The 26473-nt window shown below is 38.0% G+C and overlaps 2 protein-coding genes across 2 annotated transcripts; one reads left to right on the top strand and one right to left on the bottom strand.

Annotated features, from left to right (window-relative positions):
- Nucleotides 1-436: 436 nt before the first annotated feature.
- On the bottom strand, nucleotides 437-3221 carry LOC150069164 (uncharacterized). The gene is made up of 2 exons (XM_090344144.1): nucleotides 2693-3221; nucleotides 437-772 (listed from the first exon to the last, which is right to left on the bottom strand). The coding sequence occupies exon 1, from the start codon at nucleotides 3219-3221 to the stop codon at nucleotides 2823-2825; it is 399 nt and encodes a 132-aa protein (XP_090200270.1). The 3' UTR covers nucleotides 437-772; nucleotides 2693-2822.
- On the top strand, nucleotides 3184-25296 carry Ppp1r2 (protein phosphatase 1 regulatory inhibitor subunit 2). Its single transcript, XM_090344143.1, has 6 exons — nucleotides 3184-3399; nucleotides 14684-14791; nucleotides 15301-15378; nucleotides 16651-16745; nucleotides 22383-22547; nucleotides 24597-25296. The coding sequence occupies exons 1-6, from the start codon at nucleotides 3278-3280 to the stop codon at nucleotides 24641-24643; spliced, it is 615 nt and encodes a 204-aa protein (XP_090200269.1). The 5' UTR covers nucleotides 3184-3277; the 3' UTR covers nucleotides 24644-25296.
- Nucleotides 25297-26473: the final 1177 nt, after the last annotated feature.

Raw genomic sequence — 26473 nt, 5'->3', positions numbered from 1 at the left:
GTGGCCAGGCCTGGCCTGTGGATGCCCGGAGGGCTGTCAACCTAAAATAGGACAAATATGCTTATACTTGGCACACTCTGTCTCTTTGTCTGTAATGCTTTTTATATTTTATTTAATCTTGCCTCTGCTATCATGAATTTCTACAATGTACTACAAAATATGAGATCATCCTGTTGGGGGAAGGATTACCTGAAAAGGAAAAGAACAATGTGTTATTCTTGTCAAACAAAGAGCTGCTGCACTGTGCTCATTAAGTCACAATCTTTGGGTATTTTTCCAGAGGTTGGAGTGGAGGCACTATCCACTTTTCTGTCCAGGGATCTGTAGTTGATTTAGGCAAGCTGGATGGAAGGGGCCTCCAAAGCCATTTCCAGCTTTGGAAATTTGTTCTTGGTGGGAATCTCAGTTGTATGGGTTTTAGTAATGCATTCCAAGGGACAGTGTGCCTGCTGGCTCAGCCATACAGAGGCTACATTAATTGTGTCTCTTCTCCTTTTCCAAATATGTGACATTGGGCCAAGTAGCCAGGAGGAAATCTTCAAAACAAGAGCAGAAACAATTGCCAGACAATCCTGTTTAATGTATTTATTTAAAATGCCTGTTTAATGTATTTATTTAAAATGATTTGTCTTGAGAGCTGCATCAGACCTGCATCCAGCATGGAAAACTCCATCCATAATGCATCTCTTAGCAGTGAAACCTTCAACATACAGGAAATGTAACACAAATATAGCCCAATTCCTGGCTGGAGATGTTTGGTCTGGATAAAATCCTTTAGGAACAAGAGCAGGCAGGGAGAGAAAGCTCTGTTGAGACTTGCAAATGGAAATCTTCTTTGGGTCACATTGAGAAATAAAAGTGGTTCAACTATTCTAAAATATAAGGAAAAGTTGTGCCCAAGATATTGCAGCCAAACTATTATATGTTTTTCAATTGTTAAGGAAGGTCTCTTCATCTGCACTTTTAATATAATCAGAAATGGAACAAATATGAGGTAAAGGTTTAACTGTGTGGAGGGAAAGATTTCTCTGAAGTCCATCAGAGAACTCTCCAACACCTCCTGTCCTAACATCTTTTAGTTTATTAGCTAAAATAAAAATACATTATATAATATTGTGGTAACTCTTTAATGTCTGTAAGACATTGCTTAAGTTTGGGCCCAAATTTAGGTTTAGTGTGATGTGTGCCAGGCCCAAGCAGGAACAAAGCACACTGCCCATTACTTAAGAGCATAAAGAGAGTTTTGTAGATTCTCTCGAAAACAGGATTACTACTTCTCCTGCTGGCAGCCCAGGAGAGGCCACAGGTGCTGAGAGCGCAGGTGGCAAGGACAAGCCCATCCTGCTTCCTGTCACTGAGAACCCTCTCTTGTCCCTGGGCTAGACAGGACTGTCAGATTGTAATACTAGATGGGCTGGAAGGTCCTAGCCTGGGAGGAGAGGAAGGGAGGGAGGGAGGGAGAGAGAAAAGGAGGGAGAGAGGATGTGTATCGTGGAACACTAGTCTGAGAACAAAGGTAGGACCAGGGCCAATGATTGCTGTGGAGGCCTGGCTTGGGAGAATTCTTAGGGGAACACATTCAGCACTTAGGACAGCTTTCTCTCTTGCCTTCCTGCCCACTTCATAATGCCCCTCCATTAGCTCCATCAGCATCCCCTCCCTTATTGAAGCCCTCCATCAGCTCAAACTCAGGGACCAGGCTGGAAAATAAAAATAAAATACTTTTCAAAACCCTGAAATTGTTCCTTAGGAATATTTTTGTTTCTGTTTTTGTTTTTGTGGGTCATGGGCTTGAACTTGGCCTGGGCACTGTCCCTGAATGAACTTGGCATGGGTGCTGTCCCTGAGTGCTTCAGCTCAAGGCTTCCGCCCTACCCCTGGGCCTGAGCTTTTTAGCTCAAGACTACCACCCTACCCTGGAGCCAAGCCCCACTTACCGTTTTCTAGAGGTTAATTGGAGATAAGAGTCTCAGATCCTTTTGTGCCTGAACTGGCTTTGAACCTTGATCCTCAGATCTCAGCCTCCTAAGCAGCTAGATTACCACACGCGGCTTAGGAGAGTAATCTTAAACTCTGTCCTCAAGGCATAAAGGAAATGCAATTCGGGACCCACAGATATATAGACTAGAGTGAGATTATTGTTTAGAACCTTGCCAAACTCCACAATAAAGGAAGCTGTGGAAGAGAGGAATTAGGGAATGAGGGGGTATAGCTGGAAAGAGGACAGACTGCTCGACAAGGCCCCTTTCAGCCCTAGTCGTCTTTGAGTCCCCAGAAACCTGGTGGTATGCGACAGTAACCCAATTTGGGGTTGCTCAGTCCGTTCTGGCCTATCACAAGGAAGAAGAGGCCTAATCTAAAAGGGCAGGGGAGAAGGCCCAATGACAAAGGTGGTAGTTGAGGGAAGTGGAGGAGATGGGGCTGCCACGTCAAAAATCAAGGCCTTGTTAGCTCCCTATGAGGACTCTGAGAATCTGAAGCAAGCTCTGCTTCTCTGGCTTCTGGCATCTCAGCTGTCTCCTGGCATCTCTGTAGCCCTTCAAGTCTCACATTCGCCTTGTGTGTATATGCTGTGGATGGTCAGTGAAATGGTGAGGGTTTGTCAACCTCTCCAAGGCAGGATCTTCTCATTGCTGATATTCCATGACTTTAGGGAGGTAAGTTTTTAGGTGGGTTAAATAGAAAGACATACCATTTCTTCCAAAGTACGCTCATATTTCTCTCTTCAGGGAATGAGGTGATACCTCTGACATAAAACGTAAATACCAAGGTACTGGGAGAGAGGGTGCTGAAAGCACCAAAGCCAGAGAAGAACCTGGTGGTCAGGCCCTAGGAAAACAACTTCCGGTTCCCAACGCCGCGCCGAGCCGGGCTGGCCGGGAGGGCGGGCCGCAGGGCGTTGAGTGAGGAGGCTGGCTTTGTTCTCGTCCCTCCCCGATTGGCCCCGCCCCGATTGGCCACGCCCCCGATGGGCCACGCCCCTCCCTAGATATCGCGAGAGGGCGGGCCCGCCTGGCTAGGGCGTCCGCGTCGCTCTCGCGCTGGGGCATTCCGCCGGCCCTCCTCTGTGGGCCGCGGGAAAAGAGCCGGCGGCGAAGGGCCGCCCGCCGCGCGGCGTGGGCTGTGGCGTCGCGGTTGTTGAAGCGACGCTGGTAGTCGCTCGGAGCGACCCGCGGGCTCTGCGGCTGCCCGGCGGGGTCTCGGTAACGCCCGGCCCTCATTGTCCTGACCCGGAATAGCAACAGCGACCCTGAGCGGACTGTCCCAGCGACCGGCCATGGCGGCCTCCACAGCCTCGCACCGGCCCATCAAGGGAATCTTAAAGAACAAGACCTTGGCGGCTCCCCCGGTGGTGGCCTCAGCCCAGCAGCCCGGCCCGCACGTCGACGAGGAACTGAGGTGAGAGCCGGGGTGGGGAGGGCGGGGGCGAAGCCTGCGAGCCTCCCTCCGTCCCGCGGCTCCCCCGCGCCGGGACCCGAACGCCGGGACCCGAACGCCGGGACCGGGGCGCGGCCGGCGGGGGCGGCTCCGACCCGCGCCAGGGTGGAGTCGGGAGCGGTGATGTTTATTCTCTTTTATCCCTTAACTGTATTTTCTTCTAGTAAACGCGATCTGTGAACTCTTGTCATGAGAACATGAAGGAATCGACTTGAGTTTTAAAGCTTCATCTGCTCAGGGTTTATTATTTCTTAACCTAAATCTAAAATTAAAATTCTTCGGTAATTAAAGAATATTTTCTTGCCTTGGGAATCCTTTACCATGCAGGCTGAAGACTAATCAGAGACCTCAGAAGACTTATTTCCTTATTAAGCGCTTTAAGGCACTCATTCTGGTTCTATTTGTTATCATCTCTACACTTCAGTGGAACTAGAATTTTCCAAGTTTTTGATCTATAGTTAGTGGGAAATTATTTATTGCTTCATATTTTGCATCTACAACTAGACTTCTGGAAGCTTTCTGGTTTTCGGTCCAGTTCAGACATTATCTAAGCTTAGGACAGTCTAATGTTTACCCGAAGCGTTGTGTATATGAATAATTGGAAATAGTCCAAGGTCCATTAGGAAGAACTAATGAAATATTTATTATGGCACATTTGTGTAATGGAATAGTATACCAACCTTTATAAAAGAAGGTGTGTGTGTGTATGTGTAGAGAAAGACATTTAAGATGCACTGGTTGATGAAAAAATGTTGCAATTTAGTATCTGTAGTGTGAAATAGACTACTGGGTTAAGTGTAAGGACTCAGATGTTACAATAAAAAAAAGTAAGAACTCTGTTTAAAATAAGATTAAGAAAAGTTACTGGTATTTGTAGTAAAGCTGAAGCTCAAATTGGTGTAGCAAGTTTCATGGTAACTGTTACTTTGATTTTTTTTTTTTTTTTTTTTTTTTTTGCCAGTCCTGGACATGAACTCGGGGCTTGAGCACTGTCCTTGGGCTTTCTCAAGACTAGATAGAGCCCTACCACTTGAGCCACACTATGTATAGAGTATCAAAGAATCAAACCCAGGTCTCCGTATGTGCCAGGCAAACACTCCATCACTAGGCCAAACTCCGGGCCGGGACTGTTACTTTGAAGAAAATACTAAATAAATAGGAATGCAACTTGCAAGTTGTAGCCTTTTGGATCTCCATTCTTAGGATCTCTCACGTGCAATTTTTGATGACTGATTGACCTGACTAGTTCAAAGGTTACAGTACTAGCCTCAAAGGGAGCTACCAAGCTATAATTTATTTGTTCATTGAGGTTTATGATGTACAATTTCAAGTGGTAAAAGGGTGTGGACTTATTTATAATGGTAAGTTACAAGACTGTAAAGCAAAGAAGTTGATTGTCACACTGCAGTGCAAGCAATATTAGTAACTATAAGAGGCTCTTTCATTAGAAACACAGAAATATAATTGAATGCGTCGTAAAGGAAATTTTTGCTTTACAGTTTTTTTTTTTTGTTAGTTTTTTTTGTTGTTGTTGGTTTTTTTTGGTGGGTCAAGTAGCTTGAACTTGGCCTGGGTGCTGGCCTTGAGCTCTTCAACTCAAGGTTACTGCCCTACTCAGGGGCCTGTGTTGTCCCTGTACTCTGCAGCTCAAAGGCTACCCTACCTTTGAGCCTAGCCCCACTTCCAGTCTTCTGGAGGTTAATTGAAGATAAGAGTCTCAGGTCCTGGGGCCGGGAGTTTGGCCTAGTGGTTAAAGTGCTTGCCTAGCATGCATGAAGACCCGGGTTCGATTCCTCGGTACCACATACATAGAAAAAAGCCGGAAGTGGTGCTGAGGCTCAAGTGGTAGAGCTCTAGCCTTGAGAAAGTCCAAGGACAGTGCTCAGGCCCTGTGCTCAAGCCCAGGACTGGCAAAAAAGAGTCTCAGTAAATACTTTTGCTTTAAAGTAAATTTACTTGAAATAAATATCCTCTCATAACAATAACTAAAAACTGTCGTAAGTACAATGTGTTCAAAATTCATAAACATACAAAGGTTGTATAATGGTCTTATTTGAAGTGTTAGAATAGAATGTAAGGTAGGTACACCTCAAATTAATGTGAAAATAACCAGACGTCTAAGTTGTCACTACTTGCAAAAGTCCCACAGACACTAAATTGTAAGCACCCAACTCTTGCTCTTAGGGGAAGTATAAGGTTAGGTTTCTTCATGACTCTAGTCATATTTCCATCAACTGACCAATATATGACCTTGTTTTCTTTTTTTTTTTTTTTTGCCAGTCCTGGGCTTGAGCTCAGGGCCTGAGCACTGTCCTTGGACTTTCTCAAGGCTAGAGCTGTACCACTTGAGCCTCAGCACCACTTCTGGCTTTTTTCTATGTATGTGGTACCGAGGAATTGAACCCGGGTCTTCATGCATGCTAGGCAAGCACTTTAACCACTAGGCCAAACTCCCGGCCCATGACCTTGTTTTCTTTATAATTTTTATAAAGACACCTTATTTAGCAAGACGTTTCCTTATTTCGCTTCAGCTGTGTACGTTGGGTAACTCGATTTTTTTCCTATTCATGTCTAAGCAGCCTAAAGCACCTACAATAGAAGTTTTTAGATAAAAATAAATTTTAGCAAGCAAATAAATTCCCAAATAGAGAATCTGCAGATGATTCATCACTATCTTATATGTTGTTTCACATGGAGAATTTTTTTACATATTTTTAAAGGAAAAATATTTACACTTTAAGTATATATTTGTAATTCGTATATATGTATATTATTGATAATTTTCAAGACTCAATATATACAAAAAGTAAGTTTTAAATTTGAGATTGGTATTTCAAATACTTTTTCTTTTTAAAATTCATTTCTTGTCAAAACTGATCAAACAATAATTACAGGTTTTTTTGGTTTTTGGTTTTTGATTTTTTGCCAGTCCTGGGCCTTGAACTCAGGGCCTGATCACTTTCCTTGGGCTTTCTCAAAACTAGGGCTGTACTTCTTGAACCATAGCATCACTCCATGGCTTTTTTCTATGTAGGTGGTACCAAGGAATCAAACCTGGGGCTTCCTGCATGCTATGCAAGCACTCTACCACTAAGCCAAACTCCTGGCCTGAGAATTTTTTTATATGACTCAATGTTATTTTTGTCTGACTGGTTTGGTTGTCCTTAAACTCACTGTCTTCCTGCCTTAGCTTCTAGACTGCAGACTGGCCAATGCTGTTATTTTCTTATTGTTCTTCTGATAATTTTATAATATTATAAGTTTTAGTGAATGGTTTCCTTAGTTGTCAGATTAACTAAAATTCATAAATGCACATAATTAAGCGTGGATAAATCAGCATTTTGCAATATGTACTGTTTAATGTAAATGCTACTGTCATCTTCTGAGTGTGAAGCTCTTCTTTACCTTAAATGTAGTATACAACTTGGGAAGGTCTAACCTAACAGACCTAGCAAGTAAATACACATATTTCATTTAAAAAAAAAAAGAGAGAGAGAAACCTCATTAATTTTATGATATACCACTAATAAAGAAAAAGTATTGCCAATCGTAGAATGCTAACCATTTTGAGCTTTGTTTTTTTAGATACATTAAAGTGTGAGGACCTGGAGTTTGGCCTAGTAGTAAGAGTGCTTGCCTAGCATGCACGAAGACCTGGGTTGGATTCCTTGGTACCACATATATAGAAAAAGGCTTGAAATGGTGCTGTGGTTCCAGTGGTAGAGCACTAACCTTGAAAAAGCCCAAGGACAGTGCTGAGGCCCCGAGTTCAAGGCCCAGGACTAGCAAAAAAAAAAAAAAAAGTGTGAATAAAGTTCATTTTGGGATTGTTGAAAATATAGTAAAAAGTTGCTTTCTACTAAAAAATTGTTTTTGGAGCCAGGAGTTCAGCCTTGTGGTAAGCACTTGCCTATCATGCATGAAGACCCAGGTTCGATTCCTCAGTACCATATATGTAGAAAAAAATGGTGCTGTGGCTCAAGTGGTAGAGCTCTATCCTTGAGAAAGCCCAAGGTCAGTACTCAGGCCCTGAGTTCACGGCTCAGGACTGGCAAAAAATTAAAAAAATATTGTTATTAAAAAATATTGTTATTGTAAAGGTGATGAATGGAGGGGTTACAGTTACATAAGTCTGATAATGAGTATACATTTCTTTTTGGACAATGTCACCCTATCCCTGTCTTTCTCCAAGTAGTTACTGTCTATCTTATAAGAAGTGTTTTTAAAAAATAGTACTTGGGCTGGGAGTTTGGCCTAGTGGAAGAATGCTTGCCTAGAATGCACAAAATCCTGGGTTTGATTCCTTGGTACCACATACACAGAAAAAGCCCAAAATGGTGCTGTGGCTCAAGTAGTAGAGCTCTAGCCTAGAAAAAGCTCAAGGACAGTGCCCAGGCCCTGAGTTCAAGCCCCACAGTTGGGAGGTGGGGGAAGTAGTGCTTAATTGCTAGCAAATTTTATTAGCTCTGGTTTTCAATGTGCTTTTTTAATCATAGTTTAAGTTAGTAAATGTCAAGGGCTTAACTCCCTGCTTTATTCTCAGTTGTTAGTCCTATTGTAATGTAGAAACCCACCCCCCCAATATCTAGTTTGGAACCTGCTACTATTCAATTAAATTTTACAATATTAGATAATGCACTCAAATTCAGCTGGAAATATAACTTAACCGACTTAACATGCACCAGCTTTGTAATTTTTGCTTATTAAAAGAACGTGGAATATTATAGTCAAATGTCAAATAAAATATAAAGTTTATTTTCCAAAAATTTCCTTTTCCTTACTTATGACTGCTCTCTTTGTTAAGTCTTTGATTGTCTAGTCGTGGTGTCAAGATTCAAAACCTTATACTTGTTGGTCCACATATATTAAATCTTCATTATAAGAATCATTTTTTTCACTATGCAATTAAACTTTTTAACACCATGAAGTACATTCCCATTCTGAGCACAGCCAAAACTGTCAAGCAAGTTACAAATATGTAAGAAGAAATTTAGTTAGGCTTTAAGATAATAGTATATGAGCTAATGAAGTGAAAGTAAAATGTAACTTTTACCAAATTTAGGCTTTTAAGAATCAGTCACCCTAGTTGGCGTGGAGAAACTGAAACAAACAGGTGCCTGCCATCATGGCAGAATCTCCCATGTTAGTAACAGTGCTCCTATTTTTATTTGTGGAGATCTGACCCAAAGAAGGTTGTACATACAGATCATGATAGTATTGAGCTTAAATTCAGGGTGGTTTGCTTGTTTTGTTTTTGTTTTTGTTTTGTTTTGTTTTTTTGGCAAGTTATTGTTATTTTTCTTGGATCTGAATAAGCTAAGGTGTTCATTTTCTTCGTGTTGAAGAAATGGCAGTTGATTATGGCTCTGAATATATAAAACTTTTAAATTCCACTTATACAGTAGAAAGTAAACAATGACAAACTGGGAAAATAAGAATTGTTATGTAGCTTGTTTGTATAAACTAAGAACTCACTCAAATTTGTTAGAGATTTCTGGTAAGTAAAGAATGTAACAATTCAAACAAGTAAAATAAGCATTTATTATTTGTTGGATAATGAGCAAAGAAACACAAAGCAACTTATAAATATTACTTTATACCTGCTAAAGTGGAACAGGTCTTCCTTGCCTCTGTCCTAGCAATGTTTGATAATTATTGGAGATATTGTAAGTAGTCCTGTTTTAAAAAATTGTATAGGTGTTAGATATAAAATGGTGATCCCAGCTACTCAGGAAGCTGAGACGATCACTTGCATTGTCTAGAGCAGCCTAGGAACATAGCAAAAGCTTATATTAAAAAGAAAAAAAATGGGTTTGGCTTATTCCTGTAATTCTAGCTACTCAGGAGGCTGAGATGTAAGGATTGTGGTTTGAAGCCAGCCTGGGCAGCAAAGTCTGTAAGACTCTTATTTCCAATTAACTGTCTAAAATCTGAAAGTGCTTAAATGGTAAAGCACTAGCCCTGACCATAAAAGCTCAGGAACAGTGCCTAGTCCTTGAGTTCAAGCCAAGGGACTGGTGCAAAAAAAAAAAAAAGAAAGAAAAGAAAAAAATAAAAAAACACAGCTTGATCCAATATATAGTTTATCAGTGTACATATTATTAAATATATATTATTAAATATTATATAAAGAATAAGCAGAAATTAGAATTATTTATGGCTTATGGTGCTGAGATTGTAATTACTAAATTTTAGCTTAATCTTAAGAAAATGTAATTTCTGCTTATATCCTGTATTGATTTTTCTTCTGTGAAAAAAAATCTGTTGTGAAACAGATTTAAAGGGAGTTGATATCCCTTCTCTTGCATTTGAGACACACTGTGGAGTTCCAGAGGTCTATCTTATCCTTTACCCATGCAGTAATAATCATAAGTACCTTTCAGTACTGGTGACATTTTGGAATAACTTGTTCTACCCTGAGATTAGGAAGAATCCAACAAGAGCATTAGTATGTTCATTTAAAAAATATTTTGGGGCCGGGAGTTTGGCCTAGTGGTTAAAGTGCTTGCCTAGCATGCATGAATACCCGGGTTCGATTCCTCGGTACCACATACATAGAAAAAAGCCGGAAGTGGTGCTGAGGCTCAAGTGGTAGAGCTCTAGCCTTGAGAAAGTCCAAGGACAGTGCTCAGGCCCTGAGCTCAAGCCCAGGACTGGCAAAAAAAAAAAAATTATTGTAATAAGCAGAAAAATATATTTACTGTAAAATTAGGCTTCAGAAATTAATAAAATGGGCACTATCATATATCTACCATTCTGGTCAATAAAGTGAATTTTTCCATCACTTCAAAATGTCCCCTGTTCTTTCAGTTACATCTTTCCTTACTGGAAGAGAAAGCAATAGATGCATGCCACTTTTCTTTTTCAGTTTCCATATTAAGAAGTATTTATCAAGAGGGAGTATTTAGCTACGGTATGACAGGTCTCTTTGTTAATTGTATTGTTTCCTTCACAAAACATACTTTTCTTAAAACTTACATCTGTGTTTCATTATCCTAATCAGAAGCTCCTTATCATTTTTCCTACCTTTCAAATCTATAGAAATGTATCTCTTTCCCTGTGGAAAGAGAATATGTCTATAAACAGATAATTTATATTTGATACAGGTATTTAACAAAATAAAATTCCTAAAACAGTATTTAGAAATACAAAACATTGCTTTTTAAAAATATTCTGTAGCACTCTACAGGATTTCAAAATTCTTCATTTTGAATCTTTCCAGAAAGGTAGAAAGAATTCAGTACATAAAAAATTGAGGGGCCAGGAGTTTGGCCTAATGGTACAGTGCTTGCCTAGCATGTACGAAGGCTGGGATTTGATTCCTCGGTACCATATTATATACATAGAAAAAAGCCAGAAGTGGTGCTGAGGCTCAAGTGGTAGACTTCTAGCCTTGAGAAAATCCAAGGACAATACTCAGTCCTGGCTTAAGCCCAGAACTGCCCCCCCCCCCCAAAAAAAATGGAAACCTACTATACCTGAACCTAGTCTCTACCATGCTAACGCAGGCCTTAAAATTTAAATAAAAACCATTATTTACATGGTGCTTTTATAGTTTTACAACATATTTTCCATTATTTTAACCACCCTAAATGGTTATTAACCTCTTTTATTTTACTGTTCATGTAGAATAAACGTCAGGAGCTACTTCCATTGGGCTTCTCTGTAGTCACAGGGCTAGCAAAGGATAGCTGAAATTTAATTTCAAGCATCTGTTTCTTAATTAAGTTTTTGGTTTTTGTTGTTTTCTGCCACAAATCAACTTTTGCGGTCATAGAAGCCTTAGCCAGTGGTAAGTGGATTATACTTAATCCTAGTAACTTTGGAGGCTAAGGTCTTGTGATTGGTATTTTATTTGAAGCCAGCCTGGACAGGTAAGTCTGTGAAACTCTTTTTCTCCAATTAACTAGCAAAAAGCTAGACATGGAGTTGTGGCTTAGATGATACAGCAGTTTTGAGTAAAAATAGCCAAGAGTTTAAGGCTCTGAGTTCAAGTTCTAGTTTAGGCATAAAAAAATACTAGCTGGGCCGGGAGTTTGGCCTAGTGGTTAAAGTGCTTGCCTAGCATGCATGAAGACCCAGGTTCGATTCCTCCGTACCACATACATAGAAAAAAGCCGGAAGTGGTGCTGAGGCTCAAGTGGTAGAGCTCTTAGCCTTGAGAAAACCCAAGGACAGTGCTCAGGCCCTGAGCTCAAGCCCAGGACTGGCAAAAAAAAAAAAAAAAAAAAATACTAGCTTTGTTAGGGCCCATGAACAAAGGGATGAGACTGACAGAAAGTAAAAGTTAAGCAAAGCTGTATTTTGCACCAAGCATGGAGAATTATACTGACCGGTCAGGGCCCCTTCTATGTAGAGAGCAACCCCTCCCAGCCTCACAGGCTAACTTTTATAGGGCAAAACTGCAAACTACAAGTTTACCAAACTGCTAAAGGCTGATTGGTTACAAAATATAGTTACATATGTACTTCTGTTGATTTGATGTCTCCACCTGGCCTGTCCCGACTTTGTTAGTGGGCCTTGTTATTGAAAATTGACTGATTTTTGGAACTGTTCTGTAAGTAATGTTTAGCCTCTTCCTGGTCAAGTCCATTTGAATAACATGTTTTGTTTTGGTTTTCTTTTTCAGGCAAGGTCAGTTTATACTTTTACATACATAACAGAATGGCTGATCAAATAAGATGGAGCTACTCAGGCTAAAAACTGGTTCCTACAAGCTTATTAACTCAGACTTTTAAGATTTTGACTATTCCATGAATATAAAAGATTTTAGGCCATTTCTGACACCATACTTTTGAAAACAGTGAGAGTTTTCATTTTCGTCACTTGTGACATGCCTGTACCAATTTTTGCCTTATTGAGAAAGTGAAGGGCAAGACTTGAAAGATCTTAATAAGAAGTACTCAGTTTGTCTGCTCTGACTTTCCCAGCCTTTAAAAAGATGCTACATGGGCTGGGAGTTTGGCCTAGTGGTAGAGTGCTTACCTAGCACACACAAAGCCCCAGGTTCAATTCCTCAGTACCACATACATAGAAAAAAGCTGGAAGTGGTGCTGAGGCTCACGTGGTAGAGCTCTAGCCTTGAGAAAAATCCAAGGACAGTGCTCAGGCCCTGAGGTCAAGCCCAGGACTGGGAAAAAAAAAAAAAAAAGATGCTACATGCTACAACATGGACAAACCTTTAAGATATGGTGCTAAGTGACAAAATGACATTGATTTTTCCTTATATGAAATACTTAACACAGATTAATGGAGACAGAAAGTAATTTTTTTTTTTTAGATGAGATAGTCCCATTCTTTGACCCATGCTGCGCTTGTATTTGCTAGCCTAGGCCAGTCTCAAATTCATAATCCATCTGTCTCTGCTTCCCTGAGAGCTAGGATTGTAGGCATGTACTACCATGCCTGCCTGGCACATTTGTAATGTTTGTTTGTCAGTTCTGGGGCTTGAACTCAGAGTCTGGAAACTGTCTCTAAGCTTCTTTTGATCAAGGCTAGCATTCTACCTCTTGAACCACAGCACCACTTGTACCTTTTCTGTTTATATGGTGCTGAGGAATCAAACTCAGGGCTTAATGCATGCTAGGCAAGCACTCTACCACTAAGCTATATTTCCAGCCCCAACATTTGTAATTTTTAAGGTGGCTCGTCAAACTTTTGAGTGCATAGAGAGGGGATAATAGCAATAAATTTAACTATGCCATTCTTCACGGACATTTCAGAATTTGAGAAATTGAAAATATATACAGTAAACCTTACTAACTTGAAACACATGACAAAAAGATTATTTTGGTCAATATTTTTTAAATTTACATTGTAGATTTTTTTATTTTTTTTTAAAGATTTTATTTGCCTGGTATATTATATATAGGTTTATTTATTTGAACTAGGGAAGGGAAGGGGAAAACAATGATTGGGAGGGGATAGAGGAAGGGAAATTGGGAGAAATCATGGAAAGTGGTATCAATGTTCAAAATTTACACAATCTGGCAAATATAACTGTAATCCCTATATACACTGACAATAAAATATAAATTTTTTTAAAAGGCAAAATTTTTTATTGTCTTTAAATAGTTGTACAAAGAACTTGCCATTTTACAAAGCAGTATATAAATCGATATAACGTATCTTGATCAATGTCATCCCTTCCATCCACCTCCCCCATTTTCCTCCTCCCATTCCTACCCTCATTACATGGTTCAGTTAATTCTGTTTAAAGTATTCTTGTTTTTCAGTGTATTAGAAAGTCACAAACTGGGGCTGGGAGTGTGGCCTAGTGGTAAGAGTGCTTGCCTAGTATGCACAAAGCCCTGGATTTGAGTCATTGGCAGCATATACACAGAATAAGCTGGAAATGGTGGTGTGGGCTCAAGTGATAGAGTGCTAGCCTTGAGAATGCCCGATGACAGTGGTAAGGTCCTGAGTTCAAGCCCCAAGACTGGCCAAAAAAAAAAAAAGTCACAAACTGTGTGGAAAACAAAGTGACATTTGCCTATTCTTAATAGGAATTGATATTTAAGACACTGAGTTATTGAAGATCTTACGAGTTGGTAATGCTTTATTGAACAGATAGTAACAGGTGTTCTGAAAACACTTTTGGTTCTCTTAAGTAAATCCAAATGTATTGTTTCTTAGCAACTTGTAGTTTTCTAGATTAAAAAGTTATCATTTTAGTTGCAGTTTAGCTTTGTATATGAATTTAATATGGTTGTCTAGTTTTATGTGTTCAATTTCTAGAGCTATTCCTAAAGAAATTAGGCCAGGAAAATGCTCCTGTTATTTTTGTTCGGTTTGTTTTGAGATGTATTGTATGGCCCAGTAACTCCTCAAACTCTCGATCCTTCTAACTCAGTCTCCCAAGGCATGAACCATTACTTTCTGTCTATTTGGTTGGTTAATTGGTTTGATTTGATATTTTTGAGATAAGCTCTTGCAGTATAGCCTAGGAATGGCCTCAAACTCAGTCTTTCTGAGTCTATTTCCTAAGTGCTGGGATAGAGAAATGTCCCACCATGCCTGACTGCTTACGATCTTATTAAGCAATCCTTAATATATGTAGAACAAAAATAGCTAACTACTGATATTGGATAATGGTATAGATTTCCATTTTAATTGCTATTCTGTAGTCCAGATGAAGAATAAATATATCATAGTATGTAGCACCTCATAGTGTTTTGAATGGCTAATTGTGAAACTTCTTTTTTAGTGTATGGACACTAAGTATTCTTTTCTTTTTCAACTTTAGTAAAAAGTCTCAGAAGTGGGATGAGATGAATATCCTGGCAACGTACCACCCAGCAGACAAAGACTATGGTTTAATGAAAATAGATGAACCAAGCACTCCTTACCATAGGTAATCTATGGAAACATTATTTTTGTAACTTGCTAACATTTTCCTTTGATATGAGCTTCTGGATAACAGCTTATTTGAATTTGTGTTTTGTTTTATATAAAGTATGAATTAACCTACCTAATTTTTTATTAGTAATATAAGCAATGTGTTCATTTTAATGGAAACATTTTGTATATAGTAACATTTGTTACTGTGATAGCAGATGCTTGCTATCTTCTAATGATGAATGAACACCAGTAAGTTTTGCCTTCTCAAGAGGAAAATGAGATTTGATTTTGTTTCCCAAATAGAAAGCAGAGGCTTCATTTGCAAATAAACAAACAGGGTCATTTATGAATGATAACTTTCCCAACCTACCGAAAGGTCATTACTGTTGTTGATATCCTTATTTTTGAACTTGTATGATGCTGTAGTTCAGTTATTGATGTTATGGGGGTTTTTTCATATTATGGTTTTTGAGAGTTTTGAATGTCTCCAGTGTTATTAATTGAAATGTGTGTGTTGACTAGTATGATAGGTGATGATGAAGATGCATATAGTGACTCAGAAGCCAATGAAGCCATGACTCCAGATATCTTAGCTAAGAAGTAAGTACCAAAGCAGTTTTACAGTGAATTTTAAATTGTGCAATATTAAATACATTTTCACATGGCTTATACAAGTACAAAGAAAAGGCTGGGAGGCTAGGAATGCCTGAGATTGACTCATGGCTAAGCACCGGCTCTACCACTGAGCAGTATCCCCAGCCTCATCTAGATTTTTTTGTATATCAATTGTTATTGTTCTGTTTCTTGATTAAAATTGGTGTATGCAGGTGGCAGGAAACCACTGTGTTAAAGTATACCTAAAAATGGGAAATCAAGATGTGTTTCATGTGCCAGAAACTAGTGGATCATGCCTGTAACTCTAGCTGATCAGGAGGCCGAGCCTCTAAGTTTGAAGCCAGCCCAGGCACACAAATCTGAGAGACTGTTAACTCCAGTTAACCAGCAGAAAGCCAGAAGTGGAAGTGTAGCTCAGGAGGTAGAGCACCACCTTTGAGTGAAGAAGCCAAGGGAGGGTGTGAGGTCCTGAGTTCATTGCCCAATACTAGCACACATGCACACTCGTGCATGCGCGTATGCACACAGAGATAAGATAGGTGTGTCTCCATGTTTGTTTGTTTGTGTTGTTTTGTTTTTTGTCAGTCCTAAGGCCAGAACTCAGGGCCTGGACATTGTCCTTGTGCACTTTTTGCTCACGGCTAGCACTCTGGCACTTGAACCACAGTACTACTATTTTCAGCTTTTTCTGTACATGCTAGGCAAGCACTCTACCATTAGACTACACTCCTGGCTATATATATATATATATATTTTTTTTTTTTTTTTTTTTTGCTAGTCCTGGGGCTTGGACTGAGGAGGGCCTGAGTATACTGTCTTTGGGCTTTCTCAAGTCCAGCACTCTACTACTTGAGCCACAGCACCACTTCTGGCTTTTTCTCCATATTTGGTACGGAGGAATCGAACCTGGGTCTTCATGAATGCTAGGCAAGCACTCTACTACTAGGCCAAACTCCCATCCCTGATAGGTTTTTGAATATCCTGCAACATTCATTTTTAAAGAAGGAAGTAGGAAAGGGAAATACAAATTATTTTATAAAACCAAAGTTTTCCTTTGTTCATTGATTTCTAGCACCCATTCCACTGTTCTTATTGCTTACTATTGTATCTCTTCCTATTCTTGCTTTTTATTTTTACTATGCGTCTTATAGCTAGCATATTTAATGATCTTTATATGTTCTCCTGAAGCTCAAAGGTTGAATGAGAAATTAAATAATTGAGTATCATAGTATTAATTTATAAATGATTATTGTACAGATTAGCTGCAGCTGAAGGCTCAGAGCCAAAGTATCGGATTCAGGAACAAGAAAGCAGTGAAGAAGAAGAAAACGACCTCTCACCTGAAGAACGAGGTAATTGATTTCAGCAAACTTTTTTTTGGGGGGGGGAGCGGGAAGAATAAACAGCAGGAAAATTGAAAGCAATACTTTCATATAATTCTACTTGTGAGTTTATTGTAGTATGGTATTTTCCCTGTAATTTTAAAAATTAAATATATTTCCATTTTAAAAATAATTTTAAATATACTTTGTACTTTTTATTGCCTGGTACAGAGTAGATGCTCAGGAAATGTTAAATTCATGCTATTAAGATCATTGAATAGATGGTCTTAAAGCAAGTAGATGTAAATGTAAAGGCTAATTAGCTAATTGCTTGTGCTTTTTCTGTTTTAAAATAGTGGTTCAGTTTAGCAGATGAATCAAGATGGTCTGATGTAGAATAAGACCTGTCCAGGTCCCGTGGAGCACAGAGCAGTAGTGTTATAGGAAGGGAAATGGAAACAACCTCCTTGTTTAACATAGAGGGAAGGAGACTCTCCTGATCTATATGAAGTTTACACAAATAAGGCTAACTACTCCTGGTTTGTTTTTACAAATAGCCATGTTTATATTTGGAGGTAAAGAGAAAAGAGATACTCTTTTTTTTCTTTAGAGCAGCCTTTTATTGAAAGAGATACTTTCTTACCTTGTTGCATTTTATAGTTTTTGAACCATGTGAATGTATAATCTCAAGAAATAGAGCTGCACTATGTGGCTGCCAGGTATGGGATGACTCACACCTCTACTCAGGAGGCTGAGATCTGAAGATTTCAGTTCAAAACCAGCCCATCAAGAAAGTCAATGAGATATTAGCCATTAAAAAGCCAGAAGTGGTAAAGTGATATCCTTGCATGAGAAAAATCAGGGACAATGCTCAGGCCCTCAGTTTAGGCCACAGAACTGGCACCAAGAAGAAGGAGGAGGGAAAAAATAAAAATAAATAAAAGAAATAGGGCTGGGAATATGGCTTGAGTGTTAAGGGCTCCTTCCTAGCTAGGTGGGAAATCCTGAGTTAGTATCTACAGACTCACCATCTATGGATTCAGGCACATTGATCAGAAATGTATAAGTGAGCTTTTCTTTTGTCATTATTCCCTGAAAGTATAAGTATCAAAAACTATGTATTAGATAACACAAATAACCTAGAGATTATATCAAATGTGAATTATATGTGAAAATTAGGTGGAAATACTGTATCATTTTATGGAAGAAATTTAATTTGTAGATTTTGGTGTCCATGGAGGTTCTTTATCCAATCCTCTTCAGATACTGAGGGATAATTACATATAGTTTTGTAGTGCTTTTGGGGTTTTTTTTGCCAGTCTTGGGGCTTGAACTCAGGGTCTGGGCACTGTCCTTGAGCTTTCTCAAGTCTCTACCACTTGAGCCACAGTACCATTTCTGGCTTTTTCTATGTATGTGGTGCTGAGGAATTGAACCCAGGACGTCATGCATGCTTCAAGCACTTTACTAGTAGGCTACATTCCTGGCCATGTAGTTTCTTTTCTATGCTCTTAAGTGAAATTACCAAAAGGCTAAGGGTATAACATCCTTACATAGTATGTGCAAGGCCCTGGGTTTAATCACCACTGCTTCAGAAGAGAAGGAAGAGGAAGAAGAAAGAAAATATTGAAGCTTTACCTATATTGTAAAGGAGTTCAGAGATTTTTTTCAGCTAAGATTTCAAGTATTTGTGAGTGATTTATCAGGCTTTTAGTCATGTGTAGCTAAGGATAATTCAGTATTTTTATCTAACAACTTTGGTCTGAGATTCCTATATCAGAGAGGAATTTGACAGAGCATGTCTCTGATATTCGTAATGACTTACTTTTCAAAAGGAATGTGGAAATAGTTTCCTTTTTTTTTTTTTTTTTTTTTTTTTTTAGTTTTTTTCTCCCCTCATTCTCAGCAAATTAACACAATATTTACTATTTGATTTCCTAAGGGTGTTTTCTTCAAACTGTAGTTACAAGACATCGGCGGCAGGGGACGCCACTTAACCAATTATAATTTCATTGACTCAGTCCCCACTGGTAGTTACTGTATTATGAAGTGTTTTATAAAAACTTAAACAGCTACATATATGAAAATGGGTCATTTTTTTATTGACAGTAGGGATTCTTGGGAAAAATAGTAATTTTATAACAGCAATTAAAATTATAGACTCTGGAATGTGACAAATCTAAGTTAGTTTGTGCTCTGGGTTTGTGCTACTTGGCCAATTTGCTTAATTTCTCTAAGCCTCTCATTTTTAAACTAAGACCTATAAATGTAAAGTGATATTCTAGAACTGAGTTTTTCCACATACCTTTAGTCCCGGCTACTTGTAAGGTTGAGGCAAGGACAATCTCTTAATCTTGTGAGTTCACAGGTAACTGGCAAAACCTTATTTCAAACAAGATTTAGACCTGCTAGTGACTATTTGATGAGATAAAGAATTTAAAGTACTTAATATTGATTCTAGCATAGATACTAAGTAAACGTTAACTTTCAGAAAATTAAAATAGCCAGGATGTTGTTTATAAAAGTAGATATTTTTAGGGACTGGGAGTTTGGCCTAGTGGTTAAAGTGCTTGCCTAGCATGCTTGAAGACCCGGGTTCGATTCCTTGGTACCACATACATAGAAAAAAAGCCGGAAGTGGTGCTGAACCTCAAGTGGTAGAGCTCTATCCTTGAGAAAGTCCAAGGACGGTGCTCAGGCCCTGAGCTCAAGCCCAGGACTGGCAAAAAAAAAAAAGTAGATATTTTTAAAAAACTAGCTTAGGTTTTCTGTTATATGTAGAAACTGGATCTTAAGTACAACTATACATGATAATATATACAGGTCTCAATGAATTTACATACAAGCTGACTAAATGGGAGGGTACACTTAGGAGAAGAATTTAAAGGCATAACTCCTTTGAACAATTAATATATTGTTTATCAAAGTGTTTTGAGGAATGGGGGCCACAGGAATGAATGGAAGAAGAGTGAGCAAGCATCATTATATTCACTGTATATTATATAAATGAATTATGTAACTTGAAAATGGGGACAAGAGGAGGATAAAGAATAAAGGAAGAGGTGACACTCAGTACATGTACACATAAAATTAAAAAGGGAAAGTTTTATGAAGTAGTACTCATCCTTATTGTGATATATTACAATTATTGTACTCATTTCATCTTTTTATGTATCAGTTGTGATTTATGTGTTTTTGAGAAACAATGCTATATGCACATACATGCATAACCACATAAAAGAAGAACTTTGAAAAGATACATGGGCAATTTTTATAAAATATGTTTGAGAAAAAATTTTAAGTCATGCATAATGGTTCATACTTATAACTCCAGCACTGAGCAAGTTAAGGTAGAATGTGTTTCAGGCTAATTTGGGTAACAACTTACTTCAAAACAGGAGGATCAGGGAGGGCATAAAGGAAAGAAGAAAGAAAAAGACTAGAGTGGCTGGAGCGGTAGCTCAGTGGTGAGACTTCTTGCCTTGCATACAAGGGACTACAAGAACAGAAGTCTAGTTATAAAATGTTAGTGTGAGGGGCCAGGAGTTTGGCCTAGTGGTTAAAGTGCTTGCCTAGCATGCACGAAGCCCCGGGTTCGATTCCTTGGTACCACATACATAGAACAAAGCTGGAAGTAGTGCTGAGGCTTCAAGTGGTAGAGCTCTAGCCTTGAGAAAGTCCAAGGACAGTGCTCAGGCGCTAGCTCAAGCCCAGGACTGGCAAAAAAAAAAAAAAAAATGTTAGTGTGATAGTCTTAAGGAATAGACTCTGCTATTGAGGTGTAAACCTACACCCTATTTCTGAGTAATTTTTTATTTTTTTAAAGTTTCTACTCTGTGTTACTTCTTTACTAAAGAGAAAAGGGGTTACTCTCTTACTTAGTCTGTCCATTGTAATAGAGATCACTCAGAACCATTATTTTTGGTATGTTTTAGTTTTGCTTTTACATTTGAGTTTTTGAAATATGTTAATAGCAGAGCAAGGGGATATGATATATCCTCCTGCCTACTAGAAGGCTAAGGCAGGAAGATAAATCGAGGCCACAAGTTAGAGAACATCCTGAACAACATAGCAATACTGCTCATCTCAAAAATATAATTTAAAAATTTAGTAACTATAACTCCTGTTCATCACCTTTATAATAACATATTTTTAAGAAATTATAAAATTTTAGTATTTTTGTTTTGCCATATTCACAAAAGCAATTCATAAGTGAACAAGAGAGATACATCTGACACAATCTTTGTAATTTGATATCAATCTCAAAACTTTTCTTCTTACCTAGAGACCGAAGAATGTTGACTAGTGACATACAAACATTTTTAAAACATTTTTGAGTATAAATGATACTAAACATGAGAAATTAAGAAAGTACTTTCAGGGGCCAGGAATTTGGCCTAGTGGTAGAATGCCTACCTAGATGCACGAAGACCTGCGTTCAATTCCTCGGTACCACATACATAGAAAAAGCTGAAAGTGGTGCTGTGGCTTAAGTGGTAGAGCTCTAGCCCTGGAAAAAGTCCAGGGACAGTGCTCAGGCCCTGAGTTCTTAAGCCCCGGTCTGGCAAAAAAAAAAAAGTACTTTCAGTGTCCTTAGTCTGAATGATAATCTCTGTGCTTTTGTGAAATTAAAATATGAACTACTTACTGAACATTTAGTAAATATAAAATATTTACTAAAACAATGGGATTTTTTTTTAATTTTTATTGTAATTAATAGAAGGGTTACATGATATTCGCCAGATAGATGGTACATTAATTCCCATACATTGATACCCTTTAAAACAATGGAATTTTACTCCTCTTTAAATAGTCAACAATTTTTTACTGAACGCTTTTTTTTTGTATTTACTGGTCTAAGAAATTTTAAAATCTTAACAGTTATTTCTTCATAGACAGTTGGTTTTTAAAGTGCTATTGATAAAATATGCCAGTTGCATTGACCTCTATGGTATCTCTATGTGTCTAAAAGGATTAACATAATAAGGATTCTTAAAGGAAATTTTTTTTTTCTTACAAAAATGGAAGCCAGGGCCGGGAGTTTGGCCTAGTGGTAGAGTGCTTGCCTAGCATGCACGAAGACCCAGGTTCGATTCCTTGGTACCACTTACATAGAAAAAGCCAGTAGTGGTGCTAAGGCTCAAGTGGTAGAGCTCTAGCCTTGAAAAAGTCCAAGGACCCTGAGCTTTAAGACAGGACTGGCCAAAAAAAAAAAAAAAAAAGGAAGCCATAGAAATATTGCAATTATTTCCTTGATCCCAGGTTAGCCACTGTTAATCGTTGATGTATATATTCATAGGCTTCGTACATAATATAGTTAAGTATAGAATTTTAACTTGCCTTTTTTTCCCCTCAGTTGTTACTGGAGAACTTTTATTTATCTGTGTTTTCTTCTTAAGTAATGGCTTCATCTTATACCTGTTCATCTACTGGAATGTACTTGAACCGTTTAAAGCAGAGGTGCCATACTTTCTGTAAAGTACGTGGATAGTGAATATTTTTAATTTTGTGAGCTCTGTGGTCTCTATTAAAAACTGCCAGGTTCTATGTTTGAGCATAATAGCAGCCTTAAATATGACAAACACAAATGAGCATGACAAATATGGCATGGGCAATCCTGGAGGCAAGGCTTGCTCAGCTTGCTTTTTATTTTTTATTTTTTTACAGAAAAAAAGCGGCAATTTGAAATGAAAAGGAAGCTCCACTACAATGAAGGACTGAATATTAAATTAGCTAGACAATTAATTTCAAAAGACCTACATGATGATGAGGAAGATGAAGAAATGTCAGAGGCAGATGGAGAAAGCATGAATATTGAAGACTCAAATCAAGGTCATATGCTATAAAAATACCACTGAAACTTGTGATTTGTTGCACCCCTTCCTTTAAACTTGTGAAAAAAATCCTCAGAATTTTTTTGCTGATATCCTTTATTATGCCAGTGTTTCTACAATTTTAAACCTGGTGACCAGTTTTAAAATAACCTTTTTATGCTTAGAGTTGATTGAAGATCATGTGTTACTTATTGCTTGTTTTCGTTAGGGCTTTTGGCTTTAGGAAAAAGTATTTGTGTTCATGTTAAAGTATATTTTGTTTTTATTATTGAAAATCATTTTATTTGGCATAATAATCTAAAGCTTAAAATTGTTTTTCATAATTTGTCTTTATTTTCACAGTTTGGTTTTTTTGTGCTGAAGATTAGAGTGCCTCATGTGTACTATTAAAACTTTTTTTTTTTTGCCAGTCCTGGAGCTTGAACCTCAGGGCTTGGGTACTGTCCTTGGGTTTTCTCAAGGCTAGCACTCTACTATTTGAGCCAAAGCACCAATTCTGCCTTTTTCTGTATGTATGGTACCAAGAAATTGAACCCAGGACTTTGTGCCTGCCAGGCAACCACTCTACCACTAGGTCACAGTCCCAGCCCCTAAAACTTTTTTTAAGAGATGTGTTGTTGTTTTGGGTTTGTTTTTTTTTTGTTTGTTTTTTTTTTTGCCAGTCCTGGCCTTGAGGTCAGGGCCTGAGCACTGTCCTTGGACTTTCTCAAGGCTAGAACTCTACCACTTGAGCCTCAGCACCACTTCTGGCTTTTTTCTATGTATGTGGTACCAAGGAATTGAACCCTGGTCTTTGTGCATGCTAGGCAAGCACTTTAACCACTAGGCCAAACTCCGGGCCCCAAGAGATGTGTTTTAACATGGAAGATTGTTTTGACATCATTTTAGGTGCAAAAAAGTGTATGTGTTTATAGTTTTGATACTTTGTACTTTCTGGATTGATAAGTTAGTTGATTTCTGTGAGAGTTCTTTAGAAAAGAGCTATCACTCACCATCCAGACTGACCTGATAACAAGTATGTACCACTGTGCTTTTTTTTTTTTTTTGTGGGTCGTGGGGCCTGAACTCGGGGCCTGCACTTTATCCCTGAGCTCTTCAGCCCAAGGCTACCATCCTACCCCTAGAGCCACAGCCCCACTTCCTGTTTTCTAGTGATTAATTAAAGATAAGAGTCTTGTGGTCTGGTTGTGCTCGGCTGGTTTTGAATCTTGATCCTTGAACCATGAGCCATTGTGCCCAGCTTCATACAGATTCTTTCACATCAGTTTCATTTGTCCTATGAACTTATTAAGATTTTCATACTTGCTTTTCAACCATACCCAGTGGAAGAGTGTACACTCAGTTCCAGGATTGGAAATTAGTTGGGTATTGTTGTTGTTGTAGCTGTAGCAAATACCTAGTGACTTCAGAAGAGGAAGAATTTATTTTAGCTCATGGTTTCAAAGGTTTTAGTCCATACTTGCTTTACCCCATCACTTTGGACCTGTGCTAGGAGAAGTTATAAATACTGGAACTGCATGCTTACCTCATGGCAATCCAGAAGCAGAGAGAAGAGAGGAAGTAGCAGGACAAGCTTCAGCCTCCAAGCATATGTTCCCAAGAACATAATTTCCTCTAGCCAGGCCCCATCTTCTAAAGTTTCAATAGCCTTCCAAAATTGCACCACCCAAAGCCCAGGACACTGGTGGCTCATGCCTGTAATCCTAGCTACTCAGGAAGTGAGATTTGAGGATCAACTCAGCCAGCTAAGCAGGAAAGTCCATGAAACACTTATCTCCAGTTAATCACAAAAAGCAGGAACTGGCTCTGTGATTCAAGGCTAGCTAACAGAATGCTAGCCTGGAGCAAAAAACTCAGGGATGTTCCCACTCCCAGAATTCAAGCCCCAGCACCAACCAACCAACCAACAAATAAATAAATAAATAGCACCACTCAGCTGAAAATAGAAATTTAAGCATAAAAGCCTGTAGAGACATTTCAAATGTTCAAATGATAACAATAATATACAGCAAATTATATTCACTTTCTTCCCTTTTTTTCTTGGCAGGATCTACTACTAGTGACCAACGACAAAACAAATCACAAGATTCATAGAAGGCATGTATTCAGCATTACAGTTGTTTGTCAAATACAAATCCCATTACTACAATACACTGCTTCTTGTTCGCCACAATTCATGACTCAAGTACCAAAATACATTAATACCAGTTATGTACTGCCAAGAATTAAATGAGAACCTTTGAGACTGGTTGGATGAAAATGTCTAATGAATAAATTCTTGTGCCTCATACTTCACTACAAATCTAGTGTAACATCTTTAGTTCAAACTGCTTTACTTTTGTAAGAACACTGGTTAATTTGTATAAGATACTATATAGCTTTTTATGCTTTAAAGGTTAAAAAGTGTGTTTGGGGGGAAGGGGACTAAGTTATTTTATCTTCTAGATGTGTGATACCTCTTATAAAAGCTTTGTAGAAGTTGTTTCTTTTTTAATTTTTTAAATCAAAAGCCAATTGGAACATGGGATGTATAGTTGGACATTTCAGGTTGAAAGATATTTTAACACATCAATTTGGTTTGTCTAATTGAAAAGAATTATAAGTGTTACTCATGCATTTTTGTGGCCTGAGACTTTTAAAATTCTATTATTTTTTTTCATGTGTGTTTACAAGGAAAGGATTGAAAAATTTCTCATCAAAAACTAACCTTTTTATTTCCACAAATAAATTATTGAGTTAAACTTGCACTAATGTCTGCTCTGATGACTTATTTTAGTATTTGGGGCAGACTTCAGAACAGACCATTAAAAAAAAATATATATATAATTTAGCTGTAGTTCACAGCATTTCTTACCGTGTGCATTTGTTACCTACTCCTTTCTACATAGGATTGTAAGGATTGTAAAGGATGGCAGAGATTATCAGAGATTATCACACCATTATGAGTTCTCATTTCTCCCACATTTCCATCATTTGCTGCAATAATGAAATTGTCATTTGACCATCAATATTTACTGGTCCTGAATTAGAGGATAGAGTAGTGACAGGAAATAGAAATCATTTGTGCAATTTCTAGACATGTCTGATTTACAGCTTGATAATTAAATTGTTCTTAGTAGTTCATTTGACTTAGATATCAGAAGACAATTGAGACTTGTGCATGATGAGAAAATTGTATGTAACCAATGGTTGATTATTCCTGAATATATAGACAGAATTAAACCTGAGCTTTCTTTTTCATCTTTTTAACTTAAAATTTTTAAATAGCCCTTGTATCAGAGTATGATAATGTACTTTATTCTTCTACACAGTAAGAATTGTTAGGATTTTTTTCCCCCTGAAATTTAGTGAAGTTCTTTTTGTGTCTTGGTTTAGTGATAGTTTTGTTTCAATTATTTGTAACTGAATTTTTTGTTAATATCAAAAGAATCCATAATATGATCAGTCTTTTAAAATAATCCCTGTATATTATATATATGAAATGGCTTTTATTGAAAGCTTATTTTTCACCTCAAGTTTATGGAAATAACCGAGTGTCAAAATTAATAAATAGTGAGAGGACTCTTGACTGTTAGAAGAATGTGTTTATTATTTTAAATCGTTTTTTCAAAGTACCTGTACAGTTGCAAGTAAAGAATTCTAACTACACAAATGTTCATGCACCCAGATCTCTTGGTCTTTGAGTTCTTAGGAAAGTATCCAGTTCCTCTTTTTTGTTTGTAAAAGTGACCTGTTGTACACAGTAGAAAAGGTAAAATGTTTAATTGTTTCATGTTTTTAGCAAATTATTTCTTTTTTAATTTTTTAAATCAAAAGCCAATTGGAACATGGAATGTATAGTTGGACAGATAATCATTTCTGGTTTCATAGAGTAGATAGATTTCAGAGAATAGATAGTAGGTAATTAAAAGACTAAAACACTAA

The sequence above is a fragment of the Megascapheus bottae genome, chromosome 1, assembly GCF_031878675.1.
Source record: "Megascapheus bottae isolate mThoBot1 chromosome 1, mThoBot2.hap1, whole genome shotgun sequence".
NCBI lineage: Eukaryota > Metazoa > Chordata > Mammalia > Rodentia > Geomyidae > Megascapheus > Megascapheus bottae.
The sequence above is the reverse complement of the archived record's forward strand: the minus strand, read 5'-3'. Positions and strand labels throughout refer to the sequence as shown.